General features: G+C 40.2%; 1 protein-coding gene and 1 long non-coding RNA gene across 22 annotated transcripts in view; both read left to right on the top strand.

Annotated features, from left to right (window-relative positions):
• Positions 1-3,012: 3,012 nt before the first annotated feature.
• Positions 3,013-6,597, top strand: LOC309648822. The gene is made up of 3 exons (XR_014256822.1): positions 3,013-3,158; positions 4,872-4,959; positions 6,549-6,597. It is a non-coding gene; the product is annotated as an uncharacterized lncRNA (long non-coding RNA).
• An 8-nt stretch (positions 6,598-6,605) lies between these two features.
• LOC309648815 (zinc finger protein 780A-like) overlaps positions 6,606-20,512 on the top strand; it is a 35,586-nt gene continuing 21,679 nt past the window's right edge. For 10 of the 21 annotated variants that reach the window (XR_014256790.1, XR_014256791.1, XR_014256792.1 and 7 more), the window contains exons 1-2: positions 6,606-6,656; positions 7,650-7,745. Coding sequence is in view for 7 of the 21 variants with exons in the window: in XM_082437910.1 (XP_082294036.1) it covers positions 7,693-7,745 (53 nt within the window). In the remaining 14 variants the exon portion in view is untranslated. Of the gene's footprint in view, positions 6,657-7,646; positions 7,746-10,747; positions 11,205-14,373; positions 14,737-16,196; positions 17,004-17,053; positions 18,932-20,512 lie in introns of those variants that run through there. The other 11 variants (XM_082437909.1, XM_082437907.1, XR_014256798.1 and 8 more) reach the window with 10 other exon arrangements.

Here is a 20,512-nt window from a genome sequence, read left to right as displayed (position 1 = left end):
TTAAAGGGACATTGGGCAAGCAAGGGGGAGCATGGTCAGCGGCAGTTTGATGGGAAAGTTGTCTTGCTCTTCTCAGTTGATTCTCAGGATAAGCTGATGGGGGTGGGGGCAAGTGCAGGGGTACGTATTCTGCCTTCTAGTGCTTGCTAATGCCTGGGGGTTGAACCAGAGTTTAAAGGCCAGTGGGTGGAGAAAAGCCTGATTAAAGCTTGGTCCAGACAAAGCAGAAGATAAGAAATGGGCACTCGGAAACATTTGATGAGTCTGGAGACCTGGGAAGGGCATCACTCCCGCCCAGGGTCCTGAATCCAGGGAGTGTATGGAGAGGTCCCTATTGCTGGTTCTAATCTTAAGTCCTCTTGCTGCCTTTAGACTCCATTTTCTTCGGTCTAACAAGGAAAGAGTGACAATTCCTTCTCCTGGGTTGAGGGGACCTGATAAAATTACACGTGGGATTTATGTTCCCAGTGCCCAGTGAATCCCAGGGAGCATCGGTCTTCATGCTTTTCCAAGGGAACAGCTTCTCTGAAGACTTCGATGAACTTTAGGACTCATTTGGGGAAGAATCCTGTCCTGGGGCCTTCTTGGGCTGGGAGGATTGGCAAAACCCTTAAGGGCAAAGGCACAGCAGGAGGAGCAGCGTCTTTAGAATTGTTGCATCTCTGCTGGAGCAGGAGGGCCCCTGGGCAGTCTGGAAGTCAAGAAATTCACTGGATTTATCTTTGTAGTTGCCATCTGTTTATGGCAAATGGATATGGCTTCCCACTGATGGAGAATCCGCATTTATTTTATTATAAGACATTTATTTACATTTGAAAAGTGAGCCTTTTAAAATACTCCATAATGATAGTATGTTGAAGTATTCTGTCCCGTAGGGTATAAACACATAACAGGACCTGGGTTACTCTCTAGCACAAAGCCCTGTTGATATTCGTCATAGCCATGATCATCATCAAGACCTTTTCTTTTTGTTCATTTATCTTCCATTTGGCTCCCTAACTTTATCCCTGCCTTGTTCTAGCATTCCCATTCTCAAAGAGGCCTTCCCCGGTTGCCCCATGCAGAGTCACTCCAGGTCTCTTTAATCTCTTCGCTCTATTTGGTTGTCTTCAGAACCTTTATGGTCATCTGATATTATCTTGGTCATTTATTTAGTTCCTTTTTGTGGCTCTGTCTTGAACCCTGGAACATGAGCTACTCTTCACCACTCTGTCTGCAAGACTAGAACAGGCAGGCCCACAGCAGATGTTCAATAAGTGGTTGAAGAATGCATGACGCTACCTATGTGGACTCCAACTTCAGTTTCACAAGTTCATACTGCCTCCGTGATTTAATGCCATCTTCCCTGAGAAAAAGAGGCTTGACTTCCATTGACATCCAGTATGCTTCAGAGTGTTTAAAAATGATGGGCATTTCAGACATGAGTAGCGTATACAGTTAACTTACAGATGTAAAGCAGTGGTCCCCAACCTTTTTGGCACCAGGGACTGTTTTCATGGAAGACAATTTTTCCACGGAACAGGGTTGGGGGGATGGTTTCAGGATGATTCAAGCGCATTACATTTATTGTGTACTTTATTTCTATCATTATTATATTGTAATATATAATGAAATAATTATACAACTCACCATAATGCTGAGAGGAGGTGGAGCTCAGGCGGTAATGTGAGCGATGGGGAGCAGCTGTAAATACAGATGAAGCTTTGCTCGCTAGCACGCTGCTCACCTCCTGCTGTGTGGCCCGGTGCCTAACAGGCCACGGACCCTACTGGTCAGTGGCCCAGGTGTTGGGGACCGCTGATGTAAAGGCTCTGGCCAACAAACAGTTACTTGACCAAAAAAGCCTGTAGATACAAAGTGGAAGGACACGTTTGGAGCACTGGAAACTAAGTAAAATCCTAAGTATTCCATATGCAAATACTTTGTTGAGATGATATTTTGCTTGATGTCATAACATTGGGCTGACGGCAAGAATGAGTGTCATGTGGGCTTGATAAGACCAAATCTGCACGTCAAAGTGAGTTTTATGTTTGACTGTACTCAGTTTTACCACTGCATAAAAGAAAAGAAGAATGTCATAAAGGCTACAGGTAGTTCAGAGAAGTTTTACTGGAAAAAGAAACAGAAAGAGTAAAAATATCTTAATGTACCATGGGACAGAAACAAACATTTCTTTTAAATAGAGATGACATCTGTTTAATTAGTCCAATTGTATGTACACTCTCCTTTTAAATTTTCTTACGTCTATGTATCTAAAGAATACATAGGGAGTTCCATAGTGGCCTAGTGTTTAGGATTCTGGGCTTTCACTGCTGTGACCTGGGTTCAGTCCCTGGTTGGGGAACTGAGATCCCGCAAGCCGTGTGGCCAATAAATAAATAAATAAATAAACATATACACACACATAATATAGTGTACAAAATTTAAACATCTAATATCTAATAAAAAGTTAAAATGCTGTATCAGAGGACAGAACCATTTGTCTCGCACACCTGTTTAATCCGTCATACTATTATTACTAATTGCCACTATTAGTTCTATTGATGTTCTATTTAATAATAGCATTTCTGTAACGGAAAGGTAAACAATACAGAACGATAAGTAATTTCAAACACCTATTTTTCATATTTTTATGTTAAAGTAATAACGCATTTTAGTATATATTATTAGGTTTGGGGGGGTCTGGTATGGTAATGTCCTGGGTTGGCTCTCTTCTTTGGGCTTCAAGCGATCGTGAACTCCTGTGTCCTCAACTCCGCCTTCCCTGGTCCACCCAAGTACAATTCTCCTTCTTCAGTCCGGGTCGACCAACCCATTAAACCCAGCCTCTAAGGTGGGCAGAGTCAGGGCCTGGTGTCAGCCTGTGCCTGCGAACTCCCGCTACCGATGGGGCGCGGGATGAGCTGTTGTCGTAGGCGGCGGGCCGCGCAGGTACTCAGGTTTTACCACTCCGGACTACATTTCCCACAGGCCACTGCGATCAGGCCCGCTTAGCCTGGGACTACATTTCCCAAAGGCCGCCGGGGCAACCTAGACCTCTGCCTTTCCCCCTACCGTTTGTGATTGTTGGCGCGGCAGTGAGCTGTGGACTTCTGTAAGGAAAAAGTCAGAGCCCGGCCTCGGGGGAGAGCTCTGCAGACTCGGACCAGCACCACCGGGTAACTGGGTTCCGGGAAGGGAAGCAGTGAGTGCGGGGCGTGCGGGCCGGTGCGGACCCCGGACCCTGCCAGGCGGGCAGTGGGAGGGTGGACGAGGCGCTCCTGGCTTGGAGGCAGGGCTGCTCCAGTCAGGGGAGAGAGGGTAATTTGTGAGAGAGAGTGCGGGTGTGAGTCCGCGAAGACTGGAGCCAGGACCTCCGTGTGAACTTGGATTCTCAGCTGAGAGGTGTGCCGCTGGGACCCGTGTTGCCGGTGTCTGCTGCCGCCTGCCCCATTCCCCTCCCAGCCACGAGGGTCTGCCCCAGACAGCTGGTCCCCAGAAGGAGGTCGGTTATTGAGCCCCTGTATGAAGTTTCCCGGCAGGAAGGCACATAATTGATATGGAGATTGGTATTTTAGAGCAGGAAAAATGACTTACAAGGATCTGTTGTTCAAATTACTTTTCCAGTGATAATTTTATATAAAAAAAGAGAATACGATGATATTGGCTGTAAACATTTACATCAGTCTCCGTATTGCTCAGAAAGAACGGGATTCAACTACAGTTTTGCATCTTATTGCAGAATGGTGCCTCTCTCTGTAATTTCTACGGAGAAATTAAAGGGGAAATTTAAATGTCAGAGAATCTTTTCTGCTATTTTTTAAAAGAAGAGTTGCATTCTTAAGGCCAGGCTCTAAGTGTTTTATATAGAATACAAGAAAGCTTGTCATTCTGATTGCTGATTCATGGATTTGTTGGAATGCGCATGCGGATTGCATCCCTGTGAACAGTTATTTTAAATATGTCAGAATTGTCCCTAGAAGATCTCCTAAAGAAAAGCTGATTCCAATCAATTAAAAAAAAAAAAAAAAGCATGCCAGAGATAAGCAAAAATTGGAAACAAAGTTTTACTTTTAGAAAAATGAGGGAGTTCCCTGGCACTCCAGTGGTTAGGACTCAGCCCTTTCGCTGGCAAGGCCTAAGTTCAATCCTTGGTCAGGGAACTAGGATCCTGTAGGCTGTGCTGTGCGGCCAAAACAAACAAACAAAAAAGGCAATACTTCCAAGTTAGTTGTCCGATTGAGCAAATAAAAATACAGAATGTCATTAAAAATAAAAATAAAAATGAAATAAGAGGCATGTAATGTTCTTAAATAGCTAACCCGTGTTAAGCAATTATTCTATTCTAGTACGTGTTTTAACTGAATTTTCTTATTCTTCTGCAAGATAACCATATGTAGTAGCTGATATTCTTATCCCTATTTTAATGATGAGAAAACTGAGCCACTGAGATGTTTGTAAATGTCAGATCAATATCATCTATATTTTCCCTCTCCCATGGTTTGATCTTATCCTGAAGCCACAAAGGAAGTTCTGGTTTGGGTGATATGGTCTCTTTTTCGGTTAGAATGTAGGAATGGAGGGAGGAGAATCTGTTCACAACAGAACTGTGCAGCCCAATCTTAACATCCACATGAGCCTTCCCAAAATGAAGGCTTAGCCAGAAAACCTACTGAAGTTTCTGATTCTGGCTTCACTGAAGAAGTGCTGTTGTTCTGCAACCAGCTGTTTACAGCTTGGTTCAGTGGGTTTGGATTTATCCAAAATCCCTCTGTTCTTCCACAAAATGTTATGTGAGGGTGGTTGTGTCATAGTTTGGAAGCTGAAATGGGGGGACAAGTTTTATTGGCTGAAGTTATGGGGAACACTAAAGCCTCCTTTTCGTCTCTCAGCTCTGAATTTTCTAGAGTTTGAACCCTTCAGATAGAAGAAGCCCAAGGAAGACTGATTGGTTCTTACATTTCTGATAACATGGCCCAAGTAAGTTGTTGTTTCTCCTTGAAATATTGGGATTTTTAGATTACATAGATAATTGTCATTCATTAACCTACAGTGTTCTTCCTAAGAGAGCACCATCTAATTACCCGCTTCCTGATTCCTCCTATGTGAAACAGTGCCAAATAACTGCTTCCTCCTTATGAGGTGTCCTTTTCTAATTGGCGTTCATGAATTCACTGAGCAAATTACTGAACAGGTCCTATGTGATATGTCTTTGCTGAAGGGCTGTGATGGAGCAGTGAAAATATGAAGTCCCACGAGAAAATTATTTGAGCTTCTTATGTCAGTCTCTGGTTTGGTGAGTTCGAGATACTGGCCTCATTTTTACCGTACAACAGAAAACTAAACATTTTTCACAGACCTGATAAGATGGGATTTTGTATTGATTGGTCTCAGTCTTAATATGATGAGCTCACATGCTCTGTGAGGCTTTCAGGGACACATTAGAGATGTGATTGTGACATGGAAACATTGGTAGCATGGTTCTTGCCAGGTGATGCCTGAGAGAGTGGTACTAGGTCAGTTTTGTTGTGGAATGGGACCTGCTGGACTTGGGTGACTTACTTTTGATTCTGAATCATCTGCATCATTATCCACTAACTGAAGAACAGAGAGAGTGTTGAGTGAGGAATGCTGCACGACAATATACTAATAAGCATATTATCATAAGTAGTAGGTTAACATAGATTACCAGAACTGGGGAAACCTGGGGCATTTGGTCCAATCTCATATAAATATAACATAATTACAAACTCTGATATTTGTATCCCTGAGATGTACTTTTATGCCATCATGAAAAATGTATTTATCAATACAAGGAAAAATGCTTATGATGTGATCTGGCATAATGATCTTGAAGCTTGAGGAATTAACAAAGTTGTATAATATCTGTTTTCTAAAATAGAGATTTTTATGCTTGAAAAAAAACCCAAACCTTTTCTCTTAAAGGGAAAATAATGTAGAGACTAATAGTTCTTGAGAACGTATTGGGGCACCTAGCAGGCAGTGTCTTTGTGTATACTCTTTTATTTAACAAAGAAACTTGGATTATTTTATCCATTTCCCAATAGCTCTGGAGTATTGTGGTATGCCACAGCGTAACAGGAAATTTTGTCCATAGCACAGGATTCTTCTAGAACATGAAGATATTCTGCTTCATTTACTTTTTTTTTAAATTTTATTGACGTATAGTTGATTTACAATGTTGTGTTAATTTCTGCTATACAGCAAAGTGACTCAGTTATACATATATATATTCTTTTTCATATTCTTTTCCATTATGATTTATCACAGGATATTTATAGTTCCCTGTGCTATACGGTAGGACCTTGTTGTTTATCCATCCTATATATAATAGTTTGCATCTGCTTACTTTACTTCTTATATCATGAGCCTCCAGCCTACTTGATTGCTATATTATTGCTTCTTTGTTACATTGGAACTCTTTATTTCCTCTCCTTTCATCTTGAAAACATTTTCTTCCTTTTTTTTTTTTTTTTATTTTTGCCTGCCTCCGGTCTTAGCTATGGCTACATTTTCTTTAATTTCACCAGAAATATGTGGGTTTGCAGTTTCAGGAATCAGTGACATTCAGGGATGTGGCCATAGCCTTCGCTCAGAGCCTTCGCTCTTGGACAGAGATGTGATGTTGGAGAACTATAGGAACTTGGTCTCCCTGGGTAAGTTTACATCTCTCAAATAACTTAGAATCTCCTCCCTGAAATACTTTCTTCGTTGTACATTTTAGGGCTGTCTTAAGAAGTGAATGTAATTTCTTCTCCCTGTTCTCAAAGAAGTAGTTTGAGCTTTGTTAGGTTGGAACTGATGAAATGGCAGGATTAGAATTCTGGGGTGTTCTATAAATATTGACAAAGGTCAGATTTCCTGTTGTGTTTATGCCCACAATGGTGAGCCCACCTGCAGGCAAAACAGCTAGACAAAGGTTCTGATTTGTTCCATCTGAAGAGCCTGTGCAATTTATTTAGTGGTAGATTAGATAAACATAAATTATTTAAAGCTGAAATTACATCATTTTATTTCTTCCAAAACAATTTACCTGATTTTGTAGTTAAAATTTATAATCCATGAGCTTTGCATTTAGGATTAAATGAATTATAAATATAGATGTCTCAGGAAACTTTCTTTTTTCTCTTAGAAAAATAGCAATAATAATGTTGATAACTCACATTGTTCGAACTATGTACCAGTCGCTATTTTAAGCTCTTTATAAACATAGTACTTCATAAGGTGATTGTGGGGGGAAAAATCAGCTGATACAAATCAAATACAAATATATGTAATCATTTTAGATGAGAATGCTGAAGCACAGTGAGCTTGAGTTATCCAAGGTCACAGAGCTAGTACATGGCAGAGCCAGGAATTTGAACCCAGGTGCTCTGGGTCCACAGTCTTTGTTCTCAGTTACAGTGTCATGCTTTCTGTCAAGACACAGAAGGTAGGTAGGTAGGTAAGTAGATAGATAGATAGATTTCACTTAAAATAAGACCTTTCCCCTCCTATCTGGATTCTTGAATCCCCTTGCCATTCTCTTCTCTGTAGTACTTAGCAATCATTTTGACCTTTAGTTTATTACAAATTTAACACAAGCTTAAAAAGTATTTTTGAATTCATCTTTTATTTCTCATTATATGGCATTCTTATCTTGTAAGCAGGTCATTCCTGTTCTAAACCACATGTGATTACCTTATTGGAACAATGGAAAGAGCCCTGGATGATAGTGAAGAAAGATCAAGGAAGACAATACACAGGTGAGTAAGAGTATGTTGGGTAGAGAAGCCATCACTGCTGGAAACAGCCCATGTGGTCAGGGAGTAGGCACATGTCTGAGAGGTTGTTTGGAAGACGCTTCAAAGGCCTGAGACTTGGGGGAAAGATGAATATCTCACCAAATTTTCCAACTCTTTACCAATTTTAACATTCACTCTCATCATATTTCCGAGACACTTTATTAGGCTTATTCTCTTTCCCAGTACAATACTTCAGCTGTGTTTTTTTTAATTTTTGAGTTTTATTTTATGTATTTTTTTATACAGCAGGTTCTTGTTAGTTATCCATTTTATACATATTAGTGTATATATGTCAATCCCAGCCTCCCAATTCATCCCACCACCACCACCATTTGGCTTATAATGTTAGTGGTAGAAAGTGGTGAGAAGGTACAGTATTCATAATATATTCTGAATGTAGAACTAACAGCATGCCAGTGAACTGTGACTAAGTGTGGAGGCCAAGAGAGAAACTAAGAAGAATCAACAGGTTTTGACTTGATCAGGTGAATGGTGATACAGCTGCCTGAGATGGGACAAGACAGGTTGGAGGGCAAATCTAAAATACGTCTGTTTTGGGGAATTCCCTGGTGGTCCAGTGGTTAGGGCTCCCGGCTTTCACTGCCGAGGGCCTGGGTTCAATCCCTGGTCGGGGAACTAAGATCCTGCAAGCCACAGGTAGCAAGGCCAAAAAAAGAAAAAAAAATGTTAAGTTTGAGATGACTATTCATCATCCCATTGGAGATGCTGAGTAGGCTGTTGAATGTGCAAGCCCGGAGGTCAGGGACAGTTTAGGCTCATACATAACAGTTTGGGTTTTGTTGGCATATGGCTGGTATTTAGAGCCAGGACACTGGATGAGGTCACCCAGAGAACCAGTGCAGACAGAGGATTCTCTACACTTGGAGGTTTGTTAGAAGAGGCTGCAAAAGAGACTGCTGGGGAGGAGTACATTTTAAGGTAGAATTAAAACCAGAAAGTGGTTCCACCAAAGACAAATGAAGAAAATGTTTCAAGATGGCGGAATGGTTGCTGAAAAGTGAATTAAAATAAGAAATGAGAATTTGACCACAATATCTGACCTTCCCAGAAGGGGAAATTCTCAGTGGCTTCAAGGAGTGGAAGCCTGAGTGGTGTGGTTTAAGTAGAGCGGGAGGTGAGGCAGCGGTGAGAATGAGTACAGCCATTCTGTTGAGGTATTTGGTTATGAAGAGATGGGGCTTGTTGGGACATGGGGTTACATCTGGATGGTTGATAATGTGAACAGTTCCATAGAGTGGTAAAAAGGGATGAATCAGAAAGAGGACATTATTATGGAAGCAGGGCCTTGAGTTTGAGGGGGTAAGGTGGTAGAATTTGTGCTTAAGAAAAAACTGTGACCGTGGATTTGGATGTAGATAACTTAATTGATATGGTAGAGGAAAGAGTATGTATCTTTTATCTAGTTCTGTTTTCTCAGAGACGTAAGAAGAAAAATCATTAACTGAAAATTAATGAGGGGAATATGAAATCTTAACATTGTTCATTTTACTTACATTGAACTGACTTATTCCCTTTTTGGCCCATTGTCTCTCCTTTTTTTCTCTTTCTTTTCTTTTTTAATTAATTAATTATTTTTTGGCTGCATTGGGTCTTCGTTGCTACGCGCGGGCTTTCTCTAGTTGCGGCGAGTGGGGGCTACTCTTCGTCGTGGTGCGCGGGCTTCTCATCGCAGTGGCTTCTCTTGTTGCGGAGCACGGGCTCTAGGCGCGCGGGCTTCAGTAGTTGTGGCACACGGGCTCAGTAGTTGTGGCTTGTGGGCTCTAGAGTGCAGGCTCTGTAGTTGTGGCGCACGGGCTTAGTTGCTCTGTGGCATGTGGGATCTTCCTGGACCAGGGATTGAACCCATGTCCCCTGCATTGGCAGGCGGATTCTTAACCACTCTTTTTTTAAAAAAATATTTACTTATTTATTCGGCTGAGCCAGGTCTTAGTTTCAGCATGTGGGATCTAGTTCCCTGACCAGGGATTGAACCCAGGCCCCCTGCATAGGGAGCGTGGAGTCTTAACCACTGTGCCACCAGGGAAGTCCTGGCCCATTGTCAGTAGTGGTGGTGGTGATGGTGGTAGTAGTAGCAGTAGCAGTAGTAGTAGTAATAGTAGTAATAGCAGTTACTTTATCGATTCTGTGCTCTGTGCCTGGCACTGTTCTAAGCATTTTACACGTATTGCCTCACAGCAACAATAATGATGTGTGCAAAATTGCTATCAGTATTTTATATCGGAGGAAACTAAGGCTTGGGATGGTTAAGAAATTTTCCTAATTTCAGAGCTAGTTGTTGGAGCTAGAATTCAGACACAATCTGGCTTATGATCTTTAATAATCACTGTGCTATTCTGCATTTGTATGTTCATTCTTCTTTTAGCTGAAATTTATTGGTTTAAACAAATATGTACAAGGTTCTTTACTTAATTGATGGCTTTTATATAACTCTTTATTTTGAAATAATTTCTAACCAGAAAACTTGTAAGAATAGTATAGAACATATCAACACCTATGACCCTTACCCAGGGGTTGTTAATATTTTATGTATTTGCTTTGTATCATTCTCATCCTGCCCCCATGAGATGCCCTTTTCCTTTATCCTAAATGTTTCAGTGTGTATTTCTTAAGAATAAGTTTGTTCTCTTTATAACTATAGCATAATTATCAAAATCAAGCTTTGGTGTAGTACTTTTACCTAATCTACAGACCTTAAATCAAGTTTCAGCAATTGTCTCAATGGTATCCTTTATAGAAAAAAAAATTTTTTTTTTCCAACCCAGAATCCAAAACAAAATCATGGATTTCATTTAGTTGTCTTCTTACTTTAGTCTCCTTTAATTTGAAGCAACTCCTTGATCTTCCTTTGCCTTTTATGACCTTGGCATTTTTGACGAGTACATCTCTTTTTAGATGGTCCCTCAAATTGGATTTGTCTAATGGTTCCTCATAATTTGACTCAGTTTTGTATTTTTGGCAGAAATATCACTGAAGTGATGCTGTCCTTCGTGCATCGTATATCAGGAGGCTTGTGATGTCAGTTTATCCCATTACTGGTGATGTTAACTTCGACCACATAATTATGGTGGAATTTGTCAGGTTTCCCCACTGCATCTTTTTCCGTATGCAATTAAGAAGTGGTTTGTCGTCAGATACTTTGGAACGATAAATGTCATGTTCCTTATCAAACTTTTACCACTAACTTTAGCATCCATTGCTGATTCTTAAGTAAAGCAGCTTTTTCCGGGGTCAGCAAACCTTTCGTGTAAAGGGCCAGATAGTAAATGTTTTAGATTTTACGGGCCATGTGGTTTCTATTGCAACTACTCAGTTCTGCTGTTGCAGCATGAAAGCAGCACTGACAGTCCTTGAACAACTCGGTATGACTGTTTTCCATTAAAACTTTATGTCAAAAACTTATGGCAGGCCAGGTTTGGTCCATGGATTATAGTTTGCTGATGCATAAACTAGAGGGTAATTTTGGTGATTTTGTAACTTTGTCATTTCTTCAACATTTGTTAGTTTGAATTTTTAAAATTAATTTATTTGTTTTTGGCTGCGTTGGGTCTTCGGGGCTGTACGCGGGCTTTCTCTAGTTGCGGTGAGCAGGAGCTACTCTTCGTTGCGGTGCGCATGCTTCTCATTGCTGCGGCTTCTCTTGTTGCAGAGCATGGGCTGTAGTGTGCAGGCTTCAGTAGTTGCAGCACGCGGGCTCAGTAGTTGTGGCTCGCAGGCTCTAGAGCGCAGGCTCACTAGTTGTGGCTCATGGGCTTAGTTGCTCTGCGGCATGTGGGGTCTTCCCAGACTGGGGCTCGAACCCATGTCCCTTGCATTGCCAGGTGGATTCTTAACTGCTGCGCCACCAGGGAAGTCCCTAGCACTGAATTTTGAGGGAACACAATTCAAATCTGTAACAGTCTACATAGAAAGTCCCAAGGAATTTGCAATACTTCTAAACCTAGTAAGTGAGTTCAGCAAAGTCGCAGGACATTGGATCAACACACAAAAATTAATAACATCTCCATATACTAACAACAAACATGAGGACATTGAAAGTAAAAACTCAGTCCCATTGGCAGTCACTCCAGAGACTTAAAATACTTGGGTAGAAATCTAACAAAACAAATGCAGGATATGGATGCTGAAATTTACAAAACCTAAGGAAACATATCAAAGAGATCTGAATAAATGGACAAACATACTGCATTTATGGATTGGAAGAATGAACATAGTAAAAATGTCAGTTGTTTCTTAAGTGACCTAGAGCATTAACACAATTCTTATCAAAATCTCACTGAGATTTTTTGTTGATATAAACACACTTATTCTAAACTGGACATGGAAAGTAAAGGACCTAGAAAAGCTCAAAGAGTTTTTGTTTTTTTTTTCTGGCTGCACTGTGTGGCTTGCGGGATCTTAGTTCCCTGACCAGGGATAGAACCCGGGCCCTTGGCAGTGAAAGCGCCGAGTCCTAACCACTGGACCGCCAGGGAATTCCTGTTAAAAGTTTTTAAAAAGAATAAAGTGGAATTGTTTTAAGATGCAGGTTTTATTATTATTCAGCAATGGTAATATTTCTCTTTTGGCATGGGAATGTAGGTGTGTACAAGTTGACAGGGAGAAAGGAGTATACCAGGATCATAGGCTAAGCAGACGGTGAGCTTTAGGAAACATAGTAGAATCCCTAATATCAAGGGAAGAAAAGCAATAGATCTCCTGTGTCAAATTTCTTCTTTAGGAGAGGCAATCCATGGGTGCTGCTGGAGTGGCAGGTTTAGTGTACAGTGTGAAGTTGTCTTTAGTGCAGGTGACAAAGTCATCTCCACCAGTGAACTGGGCTGGGGCGACATCATCTGGTAGGGGACACTCGGTATCCTCTTTAAGTGGATACCCACTCAAGTTGGTGTGGGTCTTGATTTTATGGCTCTAAGGTGTTACCAGGCTATGAGGTTGGAGCTCCAGTATAGCCTGTAGACAGGCCCTCTAATTTGGCCAGTTATTATAAGCCCTTTGCCTCAGTTGTTGGTTTGGTTGGTGACAGGCAAGCTGGCAAGGTCTTTGGATCACAGGGCTTGTATTAGCCAAGGTTGATGGCAAGTAGACCTCACCATTTATCAATGGTGAAACAATGGTTGAAACAATGGCTTATTTAAAGGGTCTCTGCGTTGTAGACCAATGAAAGCACCCAGACCAGTGAGAAATGAGACCAACAGTCAAAAGTGTATGCAGTTGCAATTGATGTGCTGTTTTTATTTTCTTTTCTGGTGGAAGTTTAGGTTCAAATGGGTCCCCAGAGAATATGCACCCTCAATCTGGCCTCTAGCCCTTATAGAATGGGGACAATACTGACAATTTGTAAAGATAGATTAAGGCCTGGGGCAAAAGAGAAACCCATTTAGGGTCAGTTTTCTGGACTAGAATTTGAATTGTCTCAAGCAGACCATTATGTCTCTCAGTTAAACTGGCTCTGTGAGACTTATCAGAAACATGAAAGTCCTATTGAAAAGCTTTACCAGGAACCCAGTATTGTGTATTCTGGGAACTCAAATGTGTACCTTGATTTTTATCAGTAATGTCTATAACTCCAAAGGGAATAAAGGGAATAAGGTGTGTCCTGGCAAGGTTGCACGTGGTCTTATTATATGTAGAGACGTGATTTTGATCTATATTTTGGGTATCTGTGAGGCAAGAGATTCCCAGAGGTTTTTTTACCCTGAAGGGGGCAATGGCCCAACAGTTTGTAATAAATGAAATGATTGGGCCATTTGTTGGCTGGGACATTTAGTGCTAAAATGACTGCCTGAAGTTCAGTCAATTGTATTGATCCATGGGTCCTAACCTTTATCAAGGTCATCCTGACTAAGGAATGAAAGTAGCAACATTCCACTGATTAAAAAAAACAATTAAAACCATCCATTTTTATGATGGTTCATAGTGTCATTTGTACACTTTATGAAATCACATTGCTGTTCATTCAGTTAATCCCAAGGGACTCTCCAGGTAGCCAAAGGGTCTGGAGCAAGAGTGACCTCTTCCAGCACTGTGGCATCTGGCAAGGGACTGAGGAAAGGTGATGCCACCCACTCCTGGAGGTAAAATATACCAGAGAGTCCAGGTTTGGCTCCATCTTGTCTTAAGGAGGTCTCAGTAGCCATGCCAACCTTGTGGGGTACTGTTCCCATGACCTAATGCCTAATTGGCAGCTGGGTATGAAGGGTCACAGGCTCAAGGTCTGTGAGAACCTCTGTTTCCAGGAGAGCTCAGTATGTAGTCAGTCATTTTGTGTCAGTGCTGTATAGCAGAGGCCAAGAGGGGCTTCTTCTTGCTTCAGAAGCTCTTGACCAACTTATGGCCATTATACGTGGTCCAGAAACTCCAGGACACATGAGAAGAGGTTGCCATGGCATCAACAGTGAAATAATCTCTGAGGGCACTAACAGATATGCCTGTTGATTTAAATTTGACATATTTTAGAGCCTTTGTTGGAGGGGGCCCCATTTGAGGGGAATCACCCTACCCAGTGTTAAGGGTTACATGATGATAAGGGTTATATAGCTACAGTAAACAGGATAACATGATATTGATGCAGGGATTAAAAACAAAGGTCAAGGACTTCCCTGGTGGCACAGTGGTTAAGAATCCGCCTGCCAATGCAAGGGACACAGGTTCGAGCCCTGGCCTGGGAAGATCCCACATGCCATGGAGCAGCTAAGCCCATTTGCCACACTACTGAGCCTGCACTCTAGAGCCTGTGAGCCACAACTACTGAGCCTGTGTGCCACAACTACTGAAGCCCACGCACCTAGAGCCCGTGCTCCGCAACAAGAGAAGCCACCACAATGAGAAGCCCATGCACTGCAACGCAGAGTAGCCCCCGCTCGCCACAACTAGAGAAAGCCTGTGCACAGCAATGAAGACCCAACACAGCCATAAATAAATAAGTTAATTAATTAATTAATTAATTAATTTAAAAAAATAGGTCAATAGAGCTATTCTGTTCTGAACCATTCTGAGAATCCAGAAATAGACCCAAACTTACCAAGTGATTTTTGACAGACCAACTAAATCAAGTAAATGAAGGCAGGGAAGTCTTTTCAACAAATAATGCTGGAGCAATTGAACATCCATAGGCAAAAGAAATTAACATCAATCTAACCTCATGCCTTAAACAAAAATGAACGCAAGGTGGATCACGACTGAAATATAAAATATAAATGTATGAATAATTTAGTAGGAAACATAGAAGAAAATTGTCAGGACTGATGGCTAGGTGAAGGTGGTTTATGTTTTTTTTTAAACACATTAAACAAAAGAAAAGGTATCAGAAAAAGGATCTCGGTTTCCATATTTAAAAACTAGGAAAAGAGAAAAGCAAAGAAAGGAGAAGAAATAATATAATAAAGATCTAAATGGAAATCAATGAAGTAAACAGAATAAACTGCAGAGAAAGTCAGTGAAACCCAAAGCCTTAAAGAATAATAAAATAGGGACTTCCCTGGTGGTCCAGTGGGTAAGACTCCATGCTCCCAATGCAGGGGGCCTGGGTTCAATCCCTGGTCAGAGAACTACATCCTGCATGCATGCTGCAACTAAGAGTTTGCATGCGGCAACTAAAGATCACATATGCCGCAACGAAGATCCCACGTGCCGCAACAAAGACCTGGTGCAGCCAAAATAAATAAATATATATTTTTTAAAGCTATCAACAACAAATCTTTAAGTAATAATAATAATAAAATAAACAAACCTCTAGCCAAGAATTATCAAATTAAAAAGAGTAAATACACAAATTACCAATATCAGGAATGAGAGAAGAGACACCAATACAGATGTCATCGCATAAGATAAGATAACCCATATAGCCCTACACCTATTTATGAAATTAAATTTGGAATTAGAAACCTTCACACAAAGCAAACCTCAGGCATAAATGCTTCAGTGGTGAATTCTGCTAAACATTTAGACAAAAAAAAAATACCAATTCTACACAGACTATTCCAAAAAATTGGAAAGACATGCTTTCCAACTTACTCTGTGAAGGTAACATACCAAAACCAGACAAAAGCATTACAGGAAAACCATAGACCAATATCCTTCATTAACATAGATGCCGAACCTGAACAAAATTTTAGCAAATCAAATCCAACAATATAAAAAAAGTAACATATCAAGAAAAAGTTTATACAAGAAATGCAGGGTTTGATATATGAAAATTAATGTAAAAAAGATAAAACATACAATTGTAGTTGGGGGATCTAAGATGGTCCCTCAAATTCCTATTTTCCAGTATTCTCACTCTTGTGTAGCCCTCTTACATTTTACTAGAGTTGACCTATATGAATCATAATATAGTAAAAGTGAGGGTAAATCACCTCCATTTTACGTTATAAAAGACACTGGTTTCCTTCTTAGTGCATTCTCTTGCTCCTGGACCACTTGCTTTATTTGAGAGTATCCATCATGATCATTCCTATGGAGACCCATGTGGCAAGGAACTGAAGCTTCCTGTCAACAGAAAAGACCTTGGAATTGAATCTTGCAGCCTCAGGCAAGTCTTCAGAGACTACAACCCCAGTAGACAGCTTGCCTGCAGTTTCATAGCAGATATTGAACTCGAACTGCCTACCTAAACTGCTCCCAGATTAATGTAATTTTTCTGAAAAAAATGTAAACAAATATGTAGTGACAGACAGCAGATCAGTGGTTTCCTGCAGATGGATGAGTACAGAGGGAGAGATTACAAAGGGCCCAAGAAAAACCTTTAATTTCATAGGTATAAACATGTATCAAATTGTACATGTTAAATATGTGTAGTTTAGACTTGAGTAAGGCTGGGTTTTTTTAAGCTAAGAGTTACTCAAAACTCATCATTCATTATTTTACTACGTTTTACTATTATCTATGCTTTAAGGTTATTTATATTTAATGTATCCACGTATGGTAGAAACAGAATATGATGGTGTGCTACTACACATCTTGCCCTAATTTCACATTCACAGACATCATGTTGTAGCTTGAAATTGACTGTGTGGTAAACACTACAACTCAGAGCTTGATTTATTGTTTCATGTGAAGTTTTCAGAAAGTAGAGAGTATGTTAATAATTCAGATTAAACTTAAGGGTGTATTGTGTCTGTCATTTTCCATTGGGAACAGCACAGAATTGCGAGGAAATATTCTTTCAGTACTCAAAAAATTTTACCCCATTAAGCAAATAAATTACTGACGTCATTGATAAATAACTGACATTCCAACAAATTTCTTTGCAGTTTCAACGTATTCCTGTTAATGAAAATAGAAATATCAACCAATGTTCATTTTAACAATAGGCAAAAGATATGAATGGACATTTCACCAAAGAAGATATATGGGTGGCAAATAAACACATAAAAAATGCTCAAAATTATGAGTCATTACAGAAATTCAAGGTAAAACCACAATGAGATTCTACTACAACATGCCTATTAGAATAGCAAACATTAAAAACACTGATTATAGCAGTTGCTGGTGAACATGTGGAAGAACTGGAACTCTTATTCAGTGCTGTGTGAAACACATATGGTATAGCCGCTTTAGAACACAATTTGGCAGTTTGCAAAATTTTTAAATATTCACCTGCCCTGTGACAAAGGCATTGCACTCCTACATATTAACACAAGAGAAATAAAAGCGTAGGCCCATATGAAGACGTGTACATTCATGGTCATAGTAGCTTAATTTGTAATAGCCAAAAGCCTGTATGTCATTTAACAGAAGAAAGTGTTTAAAAATTGCAGTGCATTTGATTAAGGAATCTGGGAGGATGGTAGAGCAGGAAGAACCAGGAACTTGTCTCCCCAACTAGACAACAATTGTATTGACAAAATGTATCTCATATACCTATTTTGGAACTCGGGAGTGTGTTCAAAGGCTTACAACTTCCAAAGGAAAGCTTAAGACAGTAAATTGCAGTTAATTTTGGTCAATTTCAGCCCTTAGCACGGTAACAGCTACCCATCCCCCACACACTTGCCCTGTGGCTGGCAGTTCTGCATGTGTCCCTGGAGCAGCTTTCACGCAGTTGGTGGGAACCTGGGTGAAACCCTGCTCTTTAAATATTGAGGACTTGTGCTGTGATCTATTGCTGCTTCTGACTGCAGAGGTGAAGACACAGAAGTGAGCAACCATTTGTGTAAATGTCATTGCATTGTTGCAAGCCCCTCCCTCTCCAGTTGAAGCAACTTCCAGGGGATTTGCACCAGCACATATTCCCCCCTTCATTTTTCTCTTTTCTCCTTTTGGAAGCCAGATTTTTAGGGCTAAGACATTTCAACGCAATCACATATACAGGGGAATTTGGAAAGTCATGACACATGTAAAGGCACAAGCTCAGAAAAGACCTGAGAAGACCTTAAGTTTACACCTCAGGTTGATCACCAGCAGAGACAGCCTACAACAATTAAAAAAATTTTTTTAATAAAAATGGCAAACCTCGCAGGGCAGAAATTGAGACACAGATGCAGAGAACAAACGTATGGACACCAAGGGGGGAAAGCGGCGGAGGGGGTGGGTGTGGTGGTGTGATGAATTGGGCGATTGGGATTGACATGTATACACTGATGTGTATAAAATTGATGACTAATAAGAACCTGCTGTATAAAAAAAATAAATTAAAAAAATAGGCAAACCTTGTATTGAAGGTGAAGAATCTGATTTCCAAAGTTACCACATTATTAGATTCAAATGTCTAGTGTTCAACAAAAAATTACAAGCCATACAAAGAAACAGGAAAGCACAGCCCATTCAAGGGGGAAAAAAAGAAATCACCAGAAACTGTCTCTTAAAAAGACCTGATGGCAGATCTACTAGACAGAGACTTTAAAACAACTGTCTTGTAGATAATCAAAGAACTAAAGACATGGAGAAAGTAAAGAAAATGATGTATGAACAAAATGGAAATATCACAAAAGAAATAGAAAGCATAAAAAGAAACCAAAAAGAAATTCTGGAGCTAAAATTACCATAACTGGGGGAAAAAAAGAAAAAAAACTGCCAGAGTGATTCAAAAGAAGATTTGAGAAGACAGAAGAATCAGTGAACTTCAAGACAGGAAAATTGAAAAAGAAAAAAAAAAAGACTGAAGAAAAGTGAACAGAATGTAAGGTACCTCTGGAACACCTTCAAAAGGAACAACATGCACGTTGTGGGAGTCCCAGAAGAAGAAGAAAGGGGAAGAGAGATAGCTTGAAGAATTGATGACTGAAAACTTCCCAAATTTGATGAAAGATATGAATATAAACTTCCCAGAGGCTCAATGAACTCCAAGAATGAACTCAGAGACCCAAATCAAAGCACATCACAATCAAACTGTCAAAACACAGAGACAAAGAATCTTTGAAGAAATGAGAGAGAAGTGACTTGTCACATTCAAAAGATACTCGATAAAATTACCCACAGATTTTCCACCAGAAGCCTTGGAAGCCAGAAGGCAATGGGTATGTTATGTTCAAAGTGCTGAAGGAAAAAATGTTAAACAAGAATCCTATATCTGGCAAAATTGTCTTTCAAATGGGAGGGAAGAATTAAGAAATTCCCAGATAAACAAAAGCTAAGGGAGTTTGTTACCACCAGACCTGCCCAGCAAGAAATGCTGAAAGGAGTCCTTCATGTTGAAATAAAGGACATTAGACTAACTCAAAGCTGTATGAAGGGATAAAGATCTCTGGTAAAGGTACATACACTGGGCATTTTTAAAAACTACTATTATTGTAACTGATTTATAACTCCATTTTTAAATTTCTACATTATTTGAGAAACTAATGCATTAAAAAACAATTATTCTGTGTTTCTGGATATACAGTGTATAAAGATGTAATTTTGTGACATCAGTAACTGAAAGGGTTGGAGATGGAACTGTATAGGAGAAGAGTTTTTGTATGTTATTGAAGTTAGGCTGGTATAAATTCAAATTATAGTGTTATAATTTTAGGATGGTAACCACATGATAACTACAAAGAAGATAGCTATAGAATATACACAAAAGGAAACGGGAAGGGAATTAAAATATTTCACGTTAAAAAATCAAAAACAAAAGAAGACAGTAATACAGGAAATGGGGGACAAAAAAGCTATAAGGAATATAGAAAATGAATAGCAAATGACAGAAGTAAATCCTTCCTTATCAGTAATTACTTTAAATGTAAATGGATTAAACTCTCCAAAGACAGAGATTGACAGAGTGGATTTTTAAAAAATGACCCAACTAGGGCTTTCCTGGTGGTGCAGTGGTTAAGAATCCGCCTGCCAATGCAGGGGACACGGGTTCAAGCCCTGGTCTGGGGAGATCCCACATGAGGTGGAGCAACTAAGCCCATACACCACAACTACAGAGCCTTCGCTCTAGAGCCCGTGAGCCACAGCTACTGAGCCTGTGAGCCACAACTACTGAAGCACACGTGCCTAGAGCCCATGCTTGGCAACAAGAGAAGCCACTGCAATGAGAAGCCCACGCACCACAACGAAGAGTAGCCCCCGCTCACCGCAACTAGAGAAACCCTGCGCGCAGCAACAAAGACCCAATGCAGCCGAAAATAAATAAATAAATAAATAAAAAGATAAAAATGACCCAACTATATGCTGACTGCAGAGACTAACTTTAGATCCAAAGACACAAGTAGGTTGGGAGTGAAAGGATGGAAAAACATATTCCATGCAAATAACTAAAGAGAGTGAGGTTGGCTATACTAATA

Source organism: Balaenoptera physalus, assembly GCF_965194825.1.
Source record: "Balaenoptera physalus genome assembly, chromosome: 19".
Lineage (NCBI taxonomy): Eukaryota > Metazoa > Chordata > Mammalia > Artiodactyla > Balaenopteridae > Balaenoptera > Balaenoptera physalus.
The sequence above is the reverse complement of the archived record's forward strand: the minus strand, read 5'-3'. Positions and strand labels throughout refer to the sequence as shown.